General features: G+C 34.4%; 1 protein-coding gene and 1 pseudogene across 1 annotated transcript in view; one reads left to right on the top strand and one right to left on the bottom strand.

The window, feature by feature from the left end:
• The window catches only part of RAB3GAP1 (RAB3 GTPase activating protein catalytic subunit 1), an 89,095-nt gene extending 81,402 nt beyond the window's left edge, over window positions 1-7,693 (bottom strand). Inside the window, exons 1-3 of the mRNA XM_006921033.3 lie at window positions 7,620-7,693; window positions 7,466-7,521; window positions 4,636-4,711 (exon numbers count right to left, since the gene is read on the bottom strand). Of these exons, the coding sequence (XP_006921095.1) occupies window positions 4,636-4,711; window positions 7,466-7,521; window positions 7,620-7,637 (150 nt within the window). The 5' untranslated portion in view covers window positions 7,638-7,693. The remainder of the gene's footprint in view (window positions 1-4,635; window positions 4,712-7,465; window positions 7,522-7,619) is intronic.
• Window positions 7,694-16,543: 8,850 nt separating this feature from the next.
• LOC112470506 lies at window positions 16,544-16,662 on the top strand (annotated as a pseudogene).
• The last annotated feature ends 5,782 nt before the right edge of the window (window positions 16,663-22,444 follow it).

The following is a 22,444-nucleotide window of genomic DNA, read 5'->3' as shown; positions in this document are numbered from 1 at the left end:
CATAAAAAAAATCCTGAAAACAGCTAGATAGAAAAACAACAAAACAGAACAAAAATATGAATGACATCTAATTTCTCATCAGAAACTATGAAGAGAAGAAAATGGAACTGTACCTTTAAAGAACTGGGAAAAAAATGTCAAGCCTCAGCAAAGCTGTCCTTCAAAAACAAGGTAAAAAAAAAAAAAAGATTTTCAGATAAAAAATGGAATTTGTAGCCACCCAAAGTATGGTAATTCTTCAAAAAATTAAAAATAAAATTATGATATGATCCAACAATTCCATTTCTGGGCATATAGCAAAAAGAATCGAAAGCAGGGACTCCAAGAGATATTTGTACAACCATGTTCACAGCATTATTCACAACAGCCAAAAAGTGAAAACCCAAATGTTCATCAACAGATGAATGGATTAACAAAATGTCAGATATACATACAATGGAATATTAATCAATCTTGAAAAGGAACGGATTTCTGACACATTCTACAACATTCTAAGGTTAATGGATAACCTTAAAGACAAGAAATGTAAAAGCCAGACACAAATGGACAGATACTGTATGATCCCACTTACAGTAATCAAATTCATAGAAATAGAATAGTGGTTATCAGGGACTTGGAGGAAAGGAGAGAAACTTATTGTTAAATGAATTTTACACCTAAAAATGGTTAAAATAGTAATTCTTATTCATATATTTTATAATAAACTTCTTATATTAACATGATTTCCATATTCAGGGAATTAAAAAAACCATATGATAATCTCAGTAGATACAGAATAAGATTTGAATACATTAAAATCTCATTTGTGGTGAAAAAAAATTTTTCAGCAAACTAAGAAAATAATTTCCTTTTTCTTTAAAGGACACTATAAAAAACCTAGTTCTTAGTGCTGAAGCACAGAACAATTCCCCCACCACTGCGAAGAAGGCAGGATGTCTACAACAGTTCTATTCGACATTTTACTGAAGGTCCGAGTTAGTGCAATAATAAGAAATGATAAGCGAAAATATTAAAAAAGAGGTTAAAACTGTCCCTATTTATGGGCAATATGATTATGAATGTAGAAAATGCAAACGAATTAACAAAAAGATTATGAATCTTTACATTTAGCCAGGTCCCAAGATACAAAATCAACACAAAATTTTTATTGTACATCTATGCACTAGCAGCAATAAACTACAAAATGAAATTAAAAAACAATTCCACTTACAAATGCATAATGCAACATAAAATACTTAGCAATAAATTTAACAAAAGATATGCAAGACCTCCACCAAAAACCATAAAACATTGCTGACAAAAATTAAAGATGACTTAAATAATTGGAGAGATGTGCCATGTTCATGACTGGAAGCTTCTGGACTGTCAAAATGTCACTTCTCCCCAAAGTAATCTACAAATTCAACAAAATCTCGATCATAGCCCCAGCATAATCATAATCCTTTTTATAGAAACCGACAAGCTTAAAATTCATAGTGGAAACATAAAGGACTTAGAATAGACAAACCAATCTTGGGAAAACAGCAGAAGCTAAAGAATTTATATTAACTAACTTCAAAACCTACTATAAAGCTATTCAGTGGTTCTCAACTGGGGCAATTTTATCCCTCAGGGGACATTTTACAATGTCTAGATACATTTTTGGTTATCATAACTGGGAGGGTACTTCTGGCATCTATTAGATAGAGGTCAGGGATATTACTAATTATCATATACTGCACAACACAGCCCCACAATGATATGACCCAAAATTTCAATAGTGCCAAGGCTGGGAAACCCTATGCTACAATTGTCAAGACATGGTAACATCAGGATAGTCAAATAGAATAATGAAACAGAATACGGATTCCAGATGATCCCCTAGGTCAACTGTCAGACAAAGGGAACAAAACAATTCAATGTAGAAATAAGTTTTCGACAGAAGATTCTAGAATACAGAGAATATCTGTATGTAAAAAACTGAACTTTGATCCCCACCTCAATCTTACACAAATATTAGTTCAAGATGGATCACAGACCTAAACATAAACTAAAATAACACTTCTGGAAGAGGGCATAAAAATATCTTCACAACCTCGCAAAACTACTCTGAGAAAAGACTTAATTTAAAAGCAGAATATATAAAAAGACTAAACAATTCCTACAACTCAAAAACTCAATCCAATTTAAAACATGGATAAAAAATTTGGTTATTTTACAAAGACACAAATGGCACATGAAAAACGTGGTCAACATCAGTATTCATCACAGAAATACAAATTAAAACCAGAATTAGAAATAAAAATTAACTCCAGAAACTACATATCCATTAGGTTGACCAAACTTTACAAGACTTAAAACCAATTGTTGGTGAAAATGTGGAGCCACCCAAACTCTCATATATTGCTGGTGGGAGGGTAAAATGTTACAAAAAGCTTCAGTAGTTTCTTATAAAATTAAGCATACACTATCCTATGACCCTATAAATCCACTCCTAGGAACTACCCAAGAGAAATAAAAATATGTCTACAAAAGGCCTCATACCAGAATGTTCTGTTTTAATCCTAATAGCCCATGTCAGTCAACAAGAGAAACAATTTGTGGTATAGTCATACAAAAAGTTAGATTCAACAACCTAGACTGTCAAAAATATTGTATTAAAAAAATAAACACAAAGAGTATATGCTGTATAATACCACATATATGAAATTCTAGAGCAGGCAAAAGTAATCTCTGGATTAAAAGAACAGCAGAGGCATGGGTGAGGAGCACGAGGATTAACTGGAAAGGGTCACTAGGACCTTTCTGGGGTAACAGAAATGTCCAATATCTTGAGTGAGAATGTTACAGTGACATAAACATTTGTCAAAATAAGCAATTTTGTGCATTACAATATAAATGTTATTCCAAAAGAATCAACTAATAAAAGAAACTCTCATGGGCGTGGAGAGTTGATAGAAGTACTACTGAAACAGGAAATGGCAAGAAATATTGTTGAAACTGGGTGACGGGCACATAGTGGTTCATTATACTATTTTATGTTTGAAATTCTTAATAATTAAAGATTTTAAAATAACTTTTAATTCCCCCTCAAAGGAGGAAGAGAATTGGTAATCACTCTCTTTCACATAAAATAAAATCTCTCATTAAGGCAGTCTCTAAACTTTTTCTATGCTGAATAATCCCTGTCCTTTATACTTTTGTTAATTTTATTCATCATAGGTACAGCTCACCTTGAAATCTGTTTTCTGTATCTCATTTATTTACTACTATCTACAGGGAGGAGAGTTGGAGAGCTAACACTCCTTTAGCCCCTACTACCTGCTTGTCAGTGTGCTACCTACTTTCAATACATTACCCAACTTATATCCCAAAACTGAATATATCATCTAAAATTTTAATCTTATTTATTTTTTCTCTCTCGTAAGAATTTGTATTCAATGGCAACACGGATCTTCTTCACTATTTCTTCAGCCCTGACACATAGCAGATATTCAGTAAATATACATAAATCATAGAACTAAGGAATATATCAGAGCTCACAAATACCCAATGCAGTTTTCTTTTTGGTTGTGCAAATCATTTCCCCTTCCAGTTATACAAAGCTAGTTTTGCCTTTAATCTTATTGACAGCAATTGTTATATATTTATTTCAAATGGAATAAAATGATCTGTTGGAGAACTTCATTTTCTCTTTATTTAAAAATGTAATCATAAAAATATCTTTGTAGTAAACCAATTTACTCTATACTTTAGCATATCTTTAAATGATGCATGTGATTTCTATATGTAATGTTACTTCTTTTGCTCTTATGTTATAGCTAAAGAAGAAAATCCTAATGTTTTGATAGTCTCAAATTGTTAACATCACCATTAAGCTGAAAAATTCTAGCAAATATGGAGAACTGAGAGTTCCTTACAGAGGGGTAAATTGCAGTTAATAATAGATTTATAATAAAAATGATCAATTTTACTTCAAAAAAATTATCTAACAAAGCATCTATGTAAGCCTAAAACCAAATTGTTAGTTCCCTTAAGCAAAATAAAGAAAATCATATTTATTCCCAGAGTATATTCTTTTGTAAACATCTGTGCACGATTTATGAGTAAAACCACCAGTACCAGTTCTACCTCAATTTTGAATAACTTTTTCATTCTTAAATGTCCTCAAAACATCTATAAGGTTTAAAAAAAAAAAGTGTGGGAGAATACTTAGTGGTATTGTAAAATAGAAAAATTGAGTAAAACAGATGTTAATGACAGCAAGTTGGTTGTTAGATCAAGATTTTTCCTCATTAAGGAAAATACCCAAAAAGTTGGTAACTGCAATGTTTCTCTGACCAACTGAAAAACTTTGAAGACTTTCTAACATTCTAAGGAAGAAGAGAGAAATAAACATCAGGAGAAACAAATAAAATCACTCACAAACAATGACATTATACATTTAAATTTTATTTAAGAAAAAGTTAACAAATGCCTTTACATATATCATTTGCCACAGATTCAAATCCAAGTTCTTCCAGATGTCATTTTATGTTCATAGATTATACATATTAAAGAAAATATTTAATTCAAATGTACCAAATGCAGCAAAAGGTCTAAAAATCTAAGTTTCAAAGTAAATACTCATTAGAGACACTAGCAAATAGATCTGACCTTTTCAAGTGGCTTTCCCAAAGAGTTTCCAATCAGTTTCCAGTCATTCAAGACTTCTTCTACTTTGGAAATAAACCTAGGAAGGAGCAAAAAAAAAAAACTTTCTAAATATGTAACAGCACATCTTTTACTATTGTTATACAAGACTTTTACAAAAGTATTTTTCATATTTTAACATTTTTATCACAGAAGTCTCCATAAGTTCAATATTTTTAGTCTAATTTATCAATGTGGAATAAAAGTGGAAATAATTTTCTTTAGCCCAAGAATTCTTAGATTTTGAATTATAAGTCTAATGCCTTCTATAAAATATAAATTAAGAATAAAGCTCTCTATATTAAAATGAATATAATAAATCTGGGACAAATAAAAACTGACAAAGTAATATTAAAGATAATTATGAAACCCACAATATTTTTCCCACCCTCAAAATAACTGATTTAACTTTTCCTTTAAAGATATTTAGGAGCTCCCTCTCCGTCCCCCAAAAAGAAAACATTTGAGAACTTTAAAATAAAACAAGTTTTAAGGGACAGCTGGCAATAAACTGCAAGTACATTTGTCAGCTTTAAGGAGTAACTGACAGATTTTAAAACTATTCACTACCTAAACTTTAAATCTAATGATCAAGCAGACCTATTAAAAAAATAAATTTTGACTAGTAACATATTCAATATTAGCAAATGAAAATCTCAGTGGTAGTGTTAAATACATATTAAAAGACTTGTTATTACTCTAAGAAGCTCAATTCTTATATAAGTGTGATGCAATCTAAGAGCAACATTGCTCTTCTAAAACACCTACAGTATTGCTAGAGTATTAAAGTTAATTCTAGTCAAAATATATTAAAAGGCATCAGGTTTTTTCTTCAGTGATATTATATATTGTTTACATTACTGTTGTAAGATAGTAATGAAAAATCATTTTATGATAAAACTGAACCTTCTAATTAATTACTCTTGAAAATTAAAGGCATTATTAATTAATATACTAATTTCCTTTGGGGGAGTTCAAAAGGCAATTATCAGTTTTGGAAATGAGTGCTCTAGGAATAATACATTTACAAAAAAAGAGGAATAAAAATTTAAAGTGTATCTATATGTGAGCAAAAATCTGCACGTGAAATGCACGTTGCATTTATAAAGGTAAAAAACTGAAAGCTCTCAATGTCCAACTGCAGCAAACAGTTGCAAATTAATGGTATATCCATTCAATGGAATAATATGCACTCATTAGAAATCAGGTTTTAAAGACCATTTGAGGAAATAATAAAATGTTCATATGTTAAATGAAAAAATGGAAGCTATAGAAATAAGCAGCATATGGTTTGATATAAAAAGTTTACAACACACACAGATTAGAAGGAATTTTCTCAAAATTAATAGTAGCAATCTCCTCTTGCTAGGATTACAGATGATTTTTCTTTTTAATTCTACCGGGAGATATTATAATAAAAATAACTTAAAATAATATAGCTTTCACAGCAAAAGAATAAACACCTTAAAATACTTATTGTATGAATTCTATCAGTACTAGGTAAAAGAGAAAAATTGGACTCTATCCTGAAAGTACTGAGATTTGACTAGAAAAATTTAATAACTTTATCCCTGAAAGCTCCAGATCTCAGTTGAAGGGTCATTTCCTCTGACTCCTCATTAGGTTCCTCGATTACATGCTTAGAAGACCAGGTTTATTCCCCTTCTCAGCTCTTATTTCCATTGTAATTACAAACTCATTTCCATTATTTGATTCATGTCTGTCTCTCCCACTAAACTGTATGTTCAGTAAGAGCAGGAACTGTGTTTTTATTGACCACCACATACCTAATGTCCTGAACTGTGATTGTAACATGGGCACGCAATAAATATTTCTTCAATGGACAAATGATATAATTCTGGACACACAGTACCTGCTCAATAAAGCCTTGCCAGTGGGGTTATGTCTTATTGACTTTTCTTTTTTGGTTAAGGTACCACAGGTCAAACTATTATCCCAGCAGGGATCTTTTATACTATCCTATGTCATCTAACAACATGACATCCACAGATTTCCTTTTCCAACCAGAAAGATTATAAAATGTTGCAATAAGCTAACTACTCATCTCAAAACCCAGAAAAACTGAAGGGTCATCTCTGTGGCACCGAACGGAAAACTTCTCGATCTAAGCTATCACTCCTCCACAAACTAGTCTTTAAACTAATTGCAATGATACAACATTTCACTCAGCTGTTCAGTGGAGTCTGACAGGCACAGGAAGCCTGGGTATATGACCCACTGAAATGTAACAACTTGAATTAAAGCTTTCCAAAGCCATATGCAGACTATTTTAAAAGGTCATTCTAAAAGACAGGATGGAGATGGTGGGAGTGTGGCAGATGGACGACCACCAGTAAGTACACTGAAGGCTTCCTCCTAAAAATATAGTATACCAATGTTACACGAGAGGAAAGCAGCAGCTGCAAAGTTTATTGCTTACGATAACAGACGAGTTAAACGTAAATGAAAACGGAACAGAAGTGGTAGTCACGGAAACTGTTTCTGCGTGTGAGCAACTAAGGTCTAAGGAAAATAGTGTTAAGAGTAAACAAAACTTTTTCTGAGAGCAAGAGTCTTAAGGGTTTAGCTGACGGGGGCGGGCCGGTGTTTGTGACACGCGAGACGCGGAAGAGGCTTTCAGCTGACCAGAGAAGGAAGAACGCTGAGACCAGGGGACCCCTGGGTCTTACATTTCCCAAAGAAGTGGCGTCACGTGTGGTTTGTCTAGGCTAGGGAAGCGGCGGAAAGACGCCGGGGCCCACGGTACATGTAACTAATGATACGACTCACTCACCTTTCCCATTCGGAGGCAGTGGTAAAGTCTGTGATCTCAAATACCTCAGACTCGGGCTGCGGGAAGGAGAAGGAAAGAAAGAGATTGAGCCTAAGGGTGCTAATGCCGAGGAGCGAACTTAGAGATAGAGATAGGTAGAGAGCAAACGCCTCACCTCACTGTCGGCCGCCATCTTGAGGAGCGACAGGGCGGGCGCTAGGACTGCCGGGAAGAAGAGGGGGAGGGCAAGGGGAGGAGGGAAAGAAGGGCCGCCAGCATGTGGGGGCGGGGCTAGGGCAGGGCTTTTGCGGCGCACTGCCCTTGGAGGCATCCACCCATGTTAATAAGTCTTGCTTAGAAGAGTCTTCTCAAGATGAAATAAATTTTTAAAACATGATTTGAATTTGAAATTTTTCTGTAATGAATTCAGGGAAGGAACAGAAGTGAAGAGATAAGACAAGGCCCTAAATTCCCATGCATAAGGTTGTATTAAAAAAACCTAAAGCAAGATAATGAAACCCTGCCATTTGTGACAGCATGGATGATGACTCTAGAGGGTATTATGCTAAGTCAGGCAGAGGAAGATAAAAACTGTATGGTTTCACTTATATGTGGAATCTAAAAACAACAAACAAAAACAGACTCATGGAAACAGAGACTTTTGGTTACCAGAAGAAAGGTGGTGGAGGATGGGTGAAAAGAGGAAGGGGAACATGGTCAATAATGCTGTGATAAGTTTACACAGTGACAGATGGTTACTAGAATTAGTAGTAGGGTGATCACATTGTAAGGTCTAAAAATATGAAATCACTATATGTATACCTGAAACTAATACAACCAATGTACGATTGCATACCAACTATACTTAAATAAAAAAATAAAATAACCTAAATTATATTGAGTTTATTTTCATTCATCCCCTATTTTGATTGCCAGGCACTAAGCTAAGTGCTGTGATATCCACCCTCAACCACCCACCCCCCTCAAAGAATTGACACAGTTTGGTTAAGCCAGGAAATGAACATCACATGCCAGTTATCTGGTTTCTGGGAAGAGCAACATGCTAGACAATGAACATTTTTCACTTTTAAAGCCATTGAGGGACAGAAGGGGTTCTAGCTACCAGTTAAAAATTATGTCTCGTACATACTGAAGTACTTACAGATATAATAATGCCAGGTTCAGGATTTACTTGAAATTGGGAGGCAGAAGTAGGTAGGGCTAGGAATAAAACAAGATTAGCTATTAGTAGGTAATTGTTTAAGTCAGTGATAGGTACATGGATATTTATACTCGCTACTTCCGTTAGGTCTGAAGTTTTTCATAATTAAAGGTTTTAAAAAATTAAATCTAATGAGTTTTGTAAGAAGGAATTTGGAAATAGAGGACTAAAAAATTCAGCTTCAGCAATACAAAGTTTAATCTTAAAATAAGAGTTAGAGATAATAAAATTTGGTCTTGTAGATACAGCAGATGAGGGAACTAAGGTCAGAAGAATTTTGACAACATAGTTATAGCCAATGCCAAGCCCTGAACCCCAATTCTTGATGTTCCTTCTAGTTTCTGTCCACTACACTAGTTGAGAGTTGTTACTACTACAATATTCTTTCCCAAGAGGTCTCAACTTGCACCTTCATTCATTTACAAGTATTTATTAAAAACCTACTACAGTACAAGACAATCACTATGCTAAGCTCTGGGGATATGAAGATGTATTTTAGAAATGGTCCTTGACTTCAAGGAAACCAGGGTCTAGTAAGGAAACTGGAAATTTGCTGCAGAAACAGAAGAAGGTGCTACGTGTGTCAGCATCTCTGTTAGTAATGTAGAGGTTAATGGTAACCTTGACAAGAAGAAACTTGGAGGAGAGCCAAAGGATAAGATTGGGGCAGCCAGGTTGGGAATGGGGAAGGCTTCCAAGTAGAGGGAATAGCAGATGAGGATCAAAGGTAGAAAAGTCTGATATGTCTAATGAACCAAAGAGACCTAGAGCACAGTGTTTGTGATGAAGTTGGAGAGGTAGGTATGGGCCAGACCATATAGGGTCTTCTAGGCCAAGGTTGAACTTTATTTGAAGTACAACAGAAGTCACTAAAATGTTTTAAGCAAGAGAGCAATGTGATCCTATTTACATTTTGTAATAGTCTGACTGCTATATGATAAGTGGGGGCGGGGTAAAGGAAGTAGGAGCAGCTGGTGACTATTAAAGCATCCAGTGAGAGATGGTGTGGAGACTTTGACTAGGGTGGTCAGCAGACCAGGTCAACTTATTTGATATGTATTTTGAAGATACAATAGACAGGACTTAATAATGAATTACATGCAGAGATAAGGGAAAGGAAGGAATCAAAGATAATTTTCTGATGTCTGGCCTAAGCAAGGATGATGACATGTCCTGAGATGAGAAAGACAGGAAGGAGCAAGAAAATTAGTGTTTGGATTGGCAAGTGTTAAGTCTGACAGGCTTTAAGACATCCCAGGAGAGCTGTCCAGGAGAAAATTGGGTATAAGACTAGGACTCAGAGGGAAGACCTGGGGTAAACATATAAATTTGAGAGTATTTTAAATCACAAGAATAGATGAGATAATTTAAGAAGAGACTGTAGAAAGAGAAGAAAAGGAACCTTATATAAGCCTGAAGAAATTTTATATTTAGGGTTGGATTAAGAAAAAGTATCCAGTGAAAGAGAGAGGAAAGGAGTGGCTAGAAAATTAGAAAAATAAGGAAAGCTTGATGACACAGATCCCAAGAAAGGTGAATGTTTCATGATACTGAAGGCTACCAAAAAATCAAGTGAGAGAAGAATATAGGGTCAAAAGTGGTTGTTGTTGTTTCTTGGGGATTTTGTTTGTCTTTAAGGCAGAGAGTAATACAGTTGCCCCTTGAACAACACGGTTTGAACTGCTCAGGTCCACTTATACGCAGAGGTTTTTCAGTAAAGTCCTTTGTATCCTCAAATTTCACGTTCAACTAACTTCAGATAGAAAACATTTTCTTGTTCTTAATCGTGAATTCCCAGCTGCAGAAGGAAAATACCGTTTTCCATCCTTGTTTGGTTGAATCCGTGGATATGAAAAGCCGACTGTAGAGTCAAAAGTTATACACAGATTTTTGACTGCACAGGAACCAGAGTCCTTAACCTCTCATGAATTCAAGGGCCAATTGTACATGTGTTCATATGCTGATTATAATAATCTAGGAGAGAGAGAGATTGATGCAGAGCTGAAGTTCTTGATAATATGAGAGGGGAGAGAATCCACAGAGCTGGTGGCCACACAAATCCAGGGGGCACCATGCACATTGCATTCTGAAGTCTTGCTTCAGGAAGTGCCACCCACAGAGAACACCTTGTGAACAGCATTCCCTGGAGTTGTGCGGCAAGGTGGAACAGCAAGGAATTCAGAGCAGGTGTGGCGGGAGGGAATGAAGTGATATGTGAGGAGGGTGGCTTTTTTTGAGAAGGTAAAAAAGGGAAGAAAAAGATGGATATAAACAAACATTGAAAGATTTGTATATATAAAAGGAAAAAAGTTACTTGTTCACTTAACTTTTTAAGATTCTCCCCAAGTGAAACAAGTGTATAGGTTTTAAGGTCAGATAAATACAGGTTTAGCCATTTGCAAATTATAGGACTGACTAAATTACTTAACTCTTCTCAACCTCGGTTTCTTCATTAGTAAAATAGGGCCTGTAATACTTCTTATTCCATAGGCTTGTGGGAAAGATTAAGTTGTATGTGCATATGTAAAATGGTTAGCACATGTCCTGGAATATAGTAAGTGATAAATTTTGATAGTAGCCACAAAGAAGTTTCAATACATACCAAAATCAGAAACTAAAAAACAATCACAAAGACTTTGCTGCATGAAGTTAAATTTTGGAAACTGTACGAAACAGCTTTATCAGGTTGCTAGGTAAAGTTTTCTTCCAAGATATTTTTGGCTCCTTATCTTCTCCCTGGAGAAACTTTTAAAATAAGTTATTTGTTAAATCGAAGCGTGAAGCCAGCATGCTAATGATGTGAAGTACCCAGGGGAGACACACTTTTATTAGATTTTTGCTGGTTCACAAAGCAGAAAAGATTTTCTTTCTTCCACATTAGGAGCTATTTTGTTACACATCCAAAGGCAAGAGATTTTCCATGCAAGCACATTTCCTTTTGGCATAATTTTCAGTTATTTCAAGGTGTTACCAATAATGGCGATGGGGAGAATTTTGATGCATAGGCAATTTAAGAGATTAGAAGCCTGGAAAAGTCATCCTTGGTTTAGTCCTTAGAGGAATGTGGTGCGTAACAGTTTAATTAGATCTTCGTGAGAGAACAAACATTGTTTGTGAGAGGAACAGCAAGAGTAGGACTATGCCATCCTCATCTGCCTTGATGGCCTCTATGCAGGAAGAATCAGGAATTTTCTGTGATGCTGCCATGAGAACAATTGCAATAGCAGGTACAGCTGTGAGAATGAGAAACACTTTAGAGAGAAATTCTCTAAATGAATCAAAATTATCAGACAGCATTTATTCATTCATTCAGTAATATTTATTAAGTATCTACTGTCATGGCACTGTGGTCAATCCTATGGAGGGATTCAAAGAATAATCCTTGCCCTCAAAATGTTACAGTCTGAGGTAAGACATGAACAACTATAATATGGTTTAGAAAAGGATGCATGACGGTTCTAACTTCTTAAAACTTTTTGTAAAATCAGTAGTAGGAAAATATTCAAGTGGCTTTTCAGAACACAAACACAATATCTTATATTCTAAATAAGTAGTCTACTATTTCTTGAACAAGAAAAAGACATGGTCAACAAGGCAAGGATACTCCAGAAAATTTCAAGAGAGGTGATGCAGTCTTCATACTCTCACCATTCATTCAGTCATTTCTTCAGTCAATAAACATTTGTTAAAAGTGGCTGCTGTGTGCCTGGCACTGTTCTAGAAACTGGAAAATAAAAATATAATAAAAAAGTGCCTGCCCTCAGGAAGTTTCAGGATAAAGTAATTGAATATATTACCTAGATGATAATAGTAAGTCAAGAGCAGCTAGTTCCAATTCTTATGTTTGTAACTTGCTCATAGATTCAGAAGGGACATTACTTGCTGGCAGGTTGGTTTAGTTTGCCCAAGTTTACATGTTTCTGTTTTTTAAAAATATTTTAATGGGTCTTGAACTCAAAATGTAGGAAACAAAAGAATTGAAGAGTCATGAGAGTTGTGTACAATTTTACAGAATAAGCATATTCTAAGCATATGTGTGTTTGTACAATTAATTACTATATTTTCGCAGGCATATTACTATTTTATCACCAATTTTCCTTGTTTGGGAAATGAACAGATGATTAATAAATGTAAAATCTTAAACCTAACTCTGACTTTCTTTTGTATTGTGCTGTTCTAAGTCCCATTAATTTTACATTAATAATATTTCCAAATGCTTGCAGATCTGCTTCTTAGATCTCTTTTAACATTCACTTCAATCAAATTTCTAAATAGACTATATAGACTAATTTCCATTTCAACTGCTTCTGCTTTTTTGCTGCAGTTAATCTTCTGTTTTCCATTTATCTCCTTTCTTGCATTTGCCCATTTATGTAGTGCAATATACTGCCTGGTAGGAGATCCGTTAACCACTCTTTATCACCAGAGATAGAGCCTGGTAATCGTATTTTAAACTGTTTAAGTACTATATAAGTAAGAGGAATTTTTTTCTCATGGTAAAAGTTTCAAATCATATGCCTAAAATAAAATTCCCATACTCCCATATAAAATCGCTAATACCAGTTGATTTTGAATCCTTTCAAACCCTTTCCTAAGTTTTTACATACGTATTTCCATATATAAAACATATAGCTTTATCTTTTGTAAATCATTTTTTGGACAAATTAGAATGTCTAGTACTTAATATGTGCCAAGCATTCTTCTAAGTGCTTTATTCATATGAACTCATTTAATTCTCACAATTATTCTGTGAGGTAAATACTATTCTTATACATCCTTGCATTACAGATGAGGAAACTAAGGCAGAAAGAGCATAGGTAACTTGCCCAAGTCATATATCTAGTAAGTGGTAGGGCTGGCTCCTGAGTATGTGCTCTGAACCTCCTCATCATACCAGTATCATACTACTGTATATGCATATTAAGCAACTCACCTTTTTTACTGAACTATATGACTTGAAGCCCATTTAGGACATGATATAAAGCTCTTTCCTCTCTTTTTATACTGCTGCATGGCATTTCAGAATTCAAAGTATAGATGTACTACTTTTTATTTGTCTCCTATGTAGATGTTTTACTATATAAAGCTATTAATAACATATTAGATAGATAACAAGTATAGAAGGCTTCATTATATTACACTGTTTACTTTGCATATTTGAAATTTTCTGTGATAAATGTTTTCAAAAAATACTAGAGTTAAACTCATTATTCTGGCATTTTTGTGATCATGTGTAAGAACTGTTTTAGGGTGAATACTAAAAAATGGAAATGCTAGGTCAAATTGTATGTACATTTTAAAATGTACTGTAATAGATAACACCAGACTGCAATGCTCGAATGAGCATTACTAATTTACATACCAACTAATAGTGTGCAAGAGTATCCATTTTCCCACACATTTAATATTATCAATCTTTTAAATTTTTGCCAGTGTGCTGAACAAAAATGGTTTGATTTGAATTTCCCTGATTCTCGGTGAAGCTAAACAATTTTACGTGTGTTTGTTGGCCATTCATATTTCTCTCCTATAAAGAGTGACTTCAAATCTTTCACTTGTTTTTCTGTGGGATTGCAAGAATCTGTGTTTTTATAAAATCTCTCCAGATGAAGATGATGTCAACCATATTTGATTGCCAAAGCTGTACGGGATGTCATTTTTGGCTCCATCTCGTAGAGTTGGAGATGTCCCTGTTCACATTCTCTTTTTGAGTTGCAAAACACCTTATTTAATGAAACGAGTAGTCCTCCCATTCAGAGACACAGAAATCCTGTCTCTATCAAATTTCTCTAGGCTGCTATGCCTCTGGGACCTCAATAATCTCCTTTATCTCTTTTCTCTGTCAACTAAAATGCCCAATTTATCTTCCTTCCTTTCTTCCGCTCCCACACTCCCTCCACCACCTTCTAGGTGGAAAAGAAGAGATTTGGGGCAAAGTGTTCCTAGGGAGATTGTGTTCCTTAAAAGCAACCAGCCCTTTCATGATCTTCCTGGAAACGCTTCCACCTTTTCAACAACTCTGCTGCAAGGGACAAACAGGTTGAGCTTAATATGCAGAAGACGCAGCTCATATTCAAACCACTACTGCTTCAGCAGAAAAGCTCTTTTCAGACTTTTAAATCCTTTAACCCTGTCCTATTCAATATATTGGGGTTGCCCAGCCATTCCAAAATTATTCATAGTGTGTTCTGACAGCCAACATTGGATTCAAAACTTTAATTTTTGTGCCTTTCGAGCTCCTCTACGGCGTCTCTTTTGGTATTATTATTTCTTGAAATTTTTTCTTCTCTCTACCTAGCCAGAATGTAATAAAAACATAGCTCTACTGAGAAATTAAGCTTTTCTCATAGTAAACAAAATGCCACTGCATAAAATTCTCCACTGTTTTTGAGTCTTCCTGGGTATATAGTCAGCTCCAGACATTCACTGAGAAGTTCCTATGTGTAAAATGCATAAACACAATAGGGGAAACATAATTAAAACACATACCATGTCCTCTGGAAACTAAAATCTTATGGAAAGATAAAATAACTCTACAATGAAGCTGACTCTGTTAAGTGTCATAACAGAAGTATGAAATGATATGGGAACAGAGTGGTTTGGAGAGGAGTATGTATATTCAGTCAGAGAGGCTAGTGGAGCTTGAGAGGTTCTGAAGCCCTCAAGAATGAGGCCAAGCTTTTGAACATGGTGACCACCAGAGGGAGGACTTGGTCACTGTTAGTTCTCATTCCTTAGTTTTTCTTGCATAACAAAATTGTTTTTCTTACTTACTGTTTTGGAATCCAAGGTTTTTAGAATCAGAGGGGATTTCTGAAATCATATTATATAACACTTTCATTTTATTATTGGTAAGCTCAAGTCACATAGTTAGGTAACATTGAGGATGAGAACTCAGTAATCCTAACTCCTATTCTAGGGCTCCTTGCACCAAAATATAATGTCTTTGTTTATTCTTTCAACTTCTCTGCCCTTCTGTCTATTGAAATATCAGTCTGACATCAGGGTTCTCAAAGGCATGTTTCAAAGATAATTGCATTCAGTAGCTGAACATGTATGTGTGTATAACAAAGAATTATATTGTCAAATCAAATTCACACAAATTAAAGATCTTATCCAGTCTCGAGCTTTACAAATAATTTCAAAAATATAATTAATCAACAAGATCAAGCAAAGCAAGAAGAGGCAGAGACCCTGAGGGCAGATCCCAGGTCCTTCCTTTTCTTTAAGGACATATACCCTAAATGTCTATAAGACATTTTTATTTTATAGTCATATAACCAAACAGTTTACGTGACATTTTTCAGGAAGCCATTCTCCTGAAATCCATAGGTTCACCAGAAGCAATCCTAAAGTAGGGATGTCCTGCAAAGAGCAATTCATAGGTAAAGACTCTCCTCCTAGCAAATAAAAGTATATTTTCCAAGAGGTCCAGTTATCAACATGTTTACAATACTGGGTCACCTGCCTTCTTTCTTTGAGCACATTTTGACCTCCTCACCCCCAGGAATGGGAGAGAAATGGATCACAGGCCGGATGCCTTAACTCCTTTCCTAAGATTTATAAATTCAATAAAAAATAAATAGGCCTCATATGTATACATTTTCTATAACACTACCAGATACTCTGTCATAGGAAAGAGGGGGAAAAAATTATGATCAGAGTGAGAGGTACATGGCAATGTTAGAATCTTAGTTCTGGAGCATCTTTAGTCATAACTCTTAACTGCCAGCCCAAATTAGTTTCTTTGGGCCAAAGAAGTAATACAGTCCTCAGGCAAGTGGTCATTTCCCAAGGCCTTTTATTTCACTCTGTCTTGGTTTCCACAAAAATACTCATAAGAATATCCTTATGAGATACTCATAAGAGTATCCTTTGTCTACTGCCATGCTACCCTGAACAAGCCCGATCCAATCTGATCTTGGAAGCTAAGCAGGGTCAGGCCTGGTTAGTACTTGGATGGGAGACTACCTAGGAAGACCAGGTGCTGTAGGTGTAAATAATAATAATAATAATAATAAGGGGTTATAAGCTGTCAAGGTCCTTGCAATCTGTGAGGTCAATCAAGGGTTGCCTCGCCAAGAAAGAAAGAGAGAGAGAGAGAGAGAGAAAGAATATCCTTCAATCAAGAGCACTCTTACGTCATTTGTATATTTTGTTGCCTTCAAAGCTTTCACTTATTGATAGGTACTTGTGGCAAGCCATGTACCAACTGCTTTTACATTTACCTCTAACTTCCATGGTTGTGCCCTACTTTTCTCTTTCTCTATAGAGCTATTGGTATAATCTTTTTTTAAAAAATCGATCTTGTTACTCCCTTGAGTAAAACGCTTGAATAAAATCAAACTTCTTACCAGGCCCATGTAGACTTTTCAGATCAGGCTCCTGCATACATCTACGACCTCAATTCTAACACCTTCCCCATCCTCCTTCTTTCTGAACATGTTACGGAAAGAAGACCTTAGGACTTTTATACTAGGCTGTCCCCACTGCCTAGAACTCTCCGCCTCCAACTCTTTAACAGGCTAGCTGCCTCTTTTCATTCAAGTAACAGATAAAATGTTACCTGTGAGGAAGACCTTACATGAGCATGCAGGCTAATAAAGTTCCCTCTTACCTACAAATGTCAATCTCCATCACTTTAATTTTCTCCATAGCATTTATAACTATTTGATATTGCCTTGGTTATTTATTTGCTTATCTTTTCTATCTCGTTTATCTGATATTTTTCCAGTGCTTAGAATAATGCTTTGCACAAGAAAGACATTCAAAATATGATGTTAAATAAATGAATGAGTATGCCCCCTTTTTTCCTTCAGATAGACTTTCAGGTAATCTAAACTTACATCTGTATGTAGATGACTCTCAAATATTTGGGAATTACACAACACACTTACAAGAAGCCCAGGGAGCAAAGACAAAATCGTCAGAGATATTTGAAACTATTTTGAAGTGAATTACAACAAAAATACAACGTATCAAAATTTGTAGAATACAGCAAAAACAGTGTCTAGAAGGAAATGTATATAGCTTTATATTAGAAAAGAATAAAGAGCTAAAACCATTGACCTTCAAAGGTGACCTTACATCATCTATATGTAGATGACCCTCAAATATTTATCTTCCACCCAATTAGCACCCCTTAAACTACAGACTGCTATCTCCAGCTGTGTTTCTTGATACAAAATTTTAGAAGACTAACAAACGTCTCAAACTTAGGTAGGACCAAAACACAACTCAAGATTTTTTTGCCTTAAATGTTCCTCCCCTCTATCCGCAACTCAATAAATAACACCTTCGTTTTTACATTTGCATTAAGTCCCAAATTTAAGTCTCCCTTGAACATTTCCTACCCCTCACCTCCCAATTTCAATCTTCTCAGCATATTCTCTTAATTCTATTTCTAAAATACATTTTAAATTGTCCAATTTAAAACTGGAACAGAAACAACCACTTGCAAAGCAAACTGTTCCCTGACTCATAAAACAGATAAACTGTATCAGACCATGATGTGGAAAACAAACTAAGCCTAATTTAGAGCATATTTTCCAAAACAAGTATACAGTCATAGTAATATCACACAGATTCACATGTTCTAAAGATAAGGCCACAGACTGTTCTAGCAACCCACCTGGTTTACAAATTCCCTAAATCAACCTATGACTACTGTATCTCCAGTGGAATTTTCTTTTTGTCCCTTTATTTTTGTCAATTTTTGCTTCAAATTTATGACTGTTATGACTTCCTGATGACTGACTCCTTTATTATTATGAAACATTTCTCTTTATCTCTGGTAATGTTCTTTGTCTTAAAGTCTATTTTATCTGATATTAATATTGCCACTCGACTTTTTTTTTAATTGGTTTCTGTATGGCATATCTTTTCCCATTTGCTAACTTTCAATTTATCTGTCTTTATATTTAAAACATGTCTCTATATACAGCAGATAGTTTGATTCTTTGTTTTTAACCCATTCTAACAATATCTACCTTTTAGTTATAATTAATATAATTACCTACATGATTGAATTTTTGTCTACCATCCTGTCATTTGTTTTCTATTTACCCTGTCTATTCTTTGTTTCTTTTTGCCTCTTTATCTTTTGGATTAATAAATTAAAATCATCTCTTGGCTTTTTAGCTATATCTCTGCGTTATTAGAGTTTTACTAATTAGAGGTTTTGTAGTGGTAACTAGGGAAATATTCATCCTTAACTTTTCACAGTTTACTTATGGTTAATATATTGTATCACTTCTCATAGAATATAAGGGTCTTCCAACCATGTAAGTTCATTTACTTTGCCAGGTTCTTTTTTTTTTAATTGAGGTGCAATTGACATATAGTCACCTTTTTTTATATTCACCCACATATTTAGTGTTTCTGGTGCTCTTCGCTCCTTATTACAAGTGCAAGTTTCTATCTGGTGACATTTTGCCTCACACTGAAGAGTTTCTGTTAGCACATTTTGTAGTGCCAGTCCATTGGTGACAAATCCTTTCTGCTTTTATTTATATAAAAATGTCTTCCATTCAATGTCCTTCAGTTAAAAAATTAATACTTTATTTTTTGAGCAGTTTTAGGTTTAAGGAAAAAATGATTGGAAAGTACAGAGTTCTCACATACCTCCCCCCCACCACAACACACAGTTTCCCCTAGTAGTTACACTTGTTTTGGTGCAGTGCATTTGTTATAATTTATGAACCAATATTGATACATTATTACTAATTAAAGTCCATAATTTACATCAGGATTCACTCTTTGTGTTATGTATTCCATGAGTTTTGACAAATATATAGTGATATGTATCCACCATTACTATAGCATACAAAATAGTTCCACTGCCCTAAAAATCCCATGCTCCATCTATTCATTCTTCCTTCCCATTCCCTGAATCTCTGATAACCACTGATCTCTTACTGTCTCCACAGTTTTAATTAACATAATTACCTACATGACTAAATGTCATAGAGTTGGGATCATATAGTATAAAATCTTTTCAGATTGACTTCTTTCACATAACAATATGCATTTAAACTTCCTCCATGTGTTCGTGGCCTGATAACTCATTTCTTTTTATTCCTGAATGATATTTTATGGTCTGGATATACCATAGTATTTGTCTATTCACCTATCGAAAGACATCTTGGTTGCATCCAAGTATTAGCCTTATAAATAAGGCTGCTATAAACACCAGTGTGTAAGTTTTGGTATGGATATAAGTTTTCAGCTCATTTGGGTAAATATCAAGGAACAAAACTGCTGATCATACTTTAAGTATATGTTCAGTTCTGTAAGAAACTGTCAAACTCTCCAAAGAGGCTGTACTATTTTAGATTTCCACCAACAATGAATGAGAGTTTTCGTTACTCCACATCCTTATAGCATTCGTGTTGTCAGTGTTTTGGATTGTAGCCATTCTAACAGATGCATAGTAGTATCTCATTATTATTTTAATTTGACATATGATGTGGAGCATCTTTATATCTTCTTTAAGTCTTTCTGTTCGAAGACGTTTCCCATTTTTAAATTGAGTTGTTCATTTCTTATGGTTGGGTTTTAAGAATTCTTTGTATGTTTTGGATCTTTTATCAAATATGTGTTTTGCAAAAATTTTTTCCAGTCTATGTTCTTAATACTGTCTTTTGCAGAGCAGAAAAATTTAATTTTATTAATTTTTAAATAACTATTAATTTTATTAATTTTAATTTAACTTATTAACTTTTTCCTTCATGGATTATGCTTTTAATGCTGTTCTAAAGAGGCATCGCTAAACCCAAAGTCACTTAGTTTTTCTTCCACATTACCTTCTATAAGTTTTATAGTTGTGTTTTACATTTAGGTCTATAATTCATTTTGAATTAGTTTTTGTAAAGAGTGTAAAGTGGGTGTCTAGATTCATTTTTGTATGTGTGTATGTATGTGTATATGGCTGTCTAGTTGTTCCAGCACCACTTATTGAAAAGACAATTATTTTTTTTCATTGAATTTCCTTTACTCCTTTGTCAAAGATCAGTTGATTATATTTGTGTGGCTCTGTTCCTGAGCTCTCTATTCTGTTCCATTAATCTATTTGTATATTTTTTCACCAATACTACTGTCTTGATTACTGTAGCCTTAGAGTAAATCTTGAAGTTGGGTAGTTTCAGAATCTTCTGACTTTGTTCTTCTCCTTCAATAATACATTGGCCCTTCCAGATCTTTTGCCTCTCAATAAAAACTTTAGAATCAGACTAGTTTATCAATGTCCACAGTATAACTTGCTGAGATTTTGATTGGGAGTACATTGAATCTGTAGATCAAGTTGGGAAGAAATGCTATCTTAACAATATTAAATTTTCCTATAAATATTTCTTGATATTTACATGGATAATCTCTATTTATGTCTTCTTTGATTTATTTCATCAGAGTTTTATAGTTTTTCTCATATAGATCTTAAACATTTGTTGTTAAAAGATTTATATATCTAAATATTTCACTTTTTTGGTGCTCATGTAAATGGTATTGTGTTTTTAATTTCAAATTCCAGTTGTTCATTGCTGGCATATAGGAAAGTAATTGACTTATGTGTATTAACTTGTGTCCTGCTACCTTGCTGTAATTATTTGTTCTGGGGTTTTTCGTTGTTGATTCTTTGGGATTTTCAACACAGCAATCCTGTTGTGTGAACAAAGACAGTTTTATGTCTTCCTTCTCAATCTGAATACCTCTTATTGTCTTTTTTGTCTTATTGCATTAGATAAGACATCCAGAATAGAAGTGGTGAGATGAGATATCCTTGCCTTGTTTCTGATCTTAGCAGAAAAGCAACTAGTTTCTTACCATTTAGTAAGATGTTAGCTATAGGTTTTTTGTAGATGTTCTTTATGAAGTTGAGAAGTTCCTTCTTATTTCTACTTTGCTGAGAGTTTTTACTATGAATGGTGTTGGATTTTGTCAAATGCTTTTCCATATCTATTGATATGACTATATATTTCTTCTTTAATCTATTAATGTAAGGGATTACATAAATCGATTTTTGCATGTTGAACCAGACTAGCATACCTGGAATAAATCCCACTTGATTATGGTGTATAATTCTTTTTATACATTATTGAATTCAATTTGTTAATATTTTGTTGAGGACTTTTGCTTCTATGTTTATATTATATTAGTCTGTAGTTTTCCTTTCTTAAAATGACCTTGTCTAATTTTGGTAGTAGGGTAATGCTGGCCTCATAGAATGAGTTATAAAGTATTCCCTGTCCTCTATTCTGGAGGACATTGTATTGACTTAGTATAATTATTTTCTTAAATGTTTGGTAGAATTCACCAGTGAACCCATTTGAGCCTGGTGCTTTCTGTTTTGGAAGGTTATTAATTATTGATTCAATTTCTTTAATAGACATAAGCCTATTCATATGATTTATTTCTCCTTGGAGTCTGTCTGGGTACATGTAGTTCAGCAGTCAGACAGACTAGAGCAGAGTTTGTATACAGACTTTGTGGCCCCCAGCTGTGGCTCCTTCCAACCCCCCCACCCCCACCCTTCTCCACACACACTTTCCTTATGCTATTGTTGCTTGAACTCTATCAGTTATTATTCAACCAGTAGCGCTGGTTGGGTTTCTATTTGAGTTTTAAGCAATCCAAGCATTACCAACTGGGCCTTCCCTTAGGTTGAATGCTGTTAAAAAAAAAAAAAAAAAGGACAATTACCCCGTGTTGTTTACTTATACCAGTTGGTGATCTCTCTTCAGTTTCTGTCTTATTTTAGTTGCTCTCCAGTACCTTCAGGTAGT

Source organism: Pteropus alecto, unplaced genomic scaffold (assembly GCF_000325575.1).
Source record: "Pteropus alecto unplaced genomic scaffold, ASM32557v1 scaffold3, whole genome shotgun sequence".
Classification (NCBI taxonomy): Eukaryota; Metazoa; Chordata; class Mammalia; order Chiroptera; family Pteropodidae; genus Pteropus; species Pteropus alecto.
This window is presented reverse-complemented; position numbering and strand designations above follow the sequence as displayed.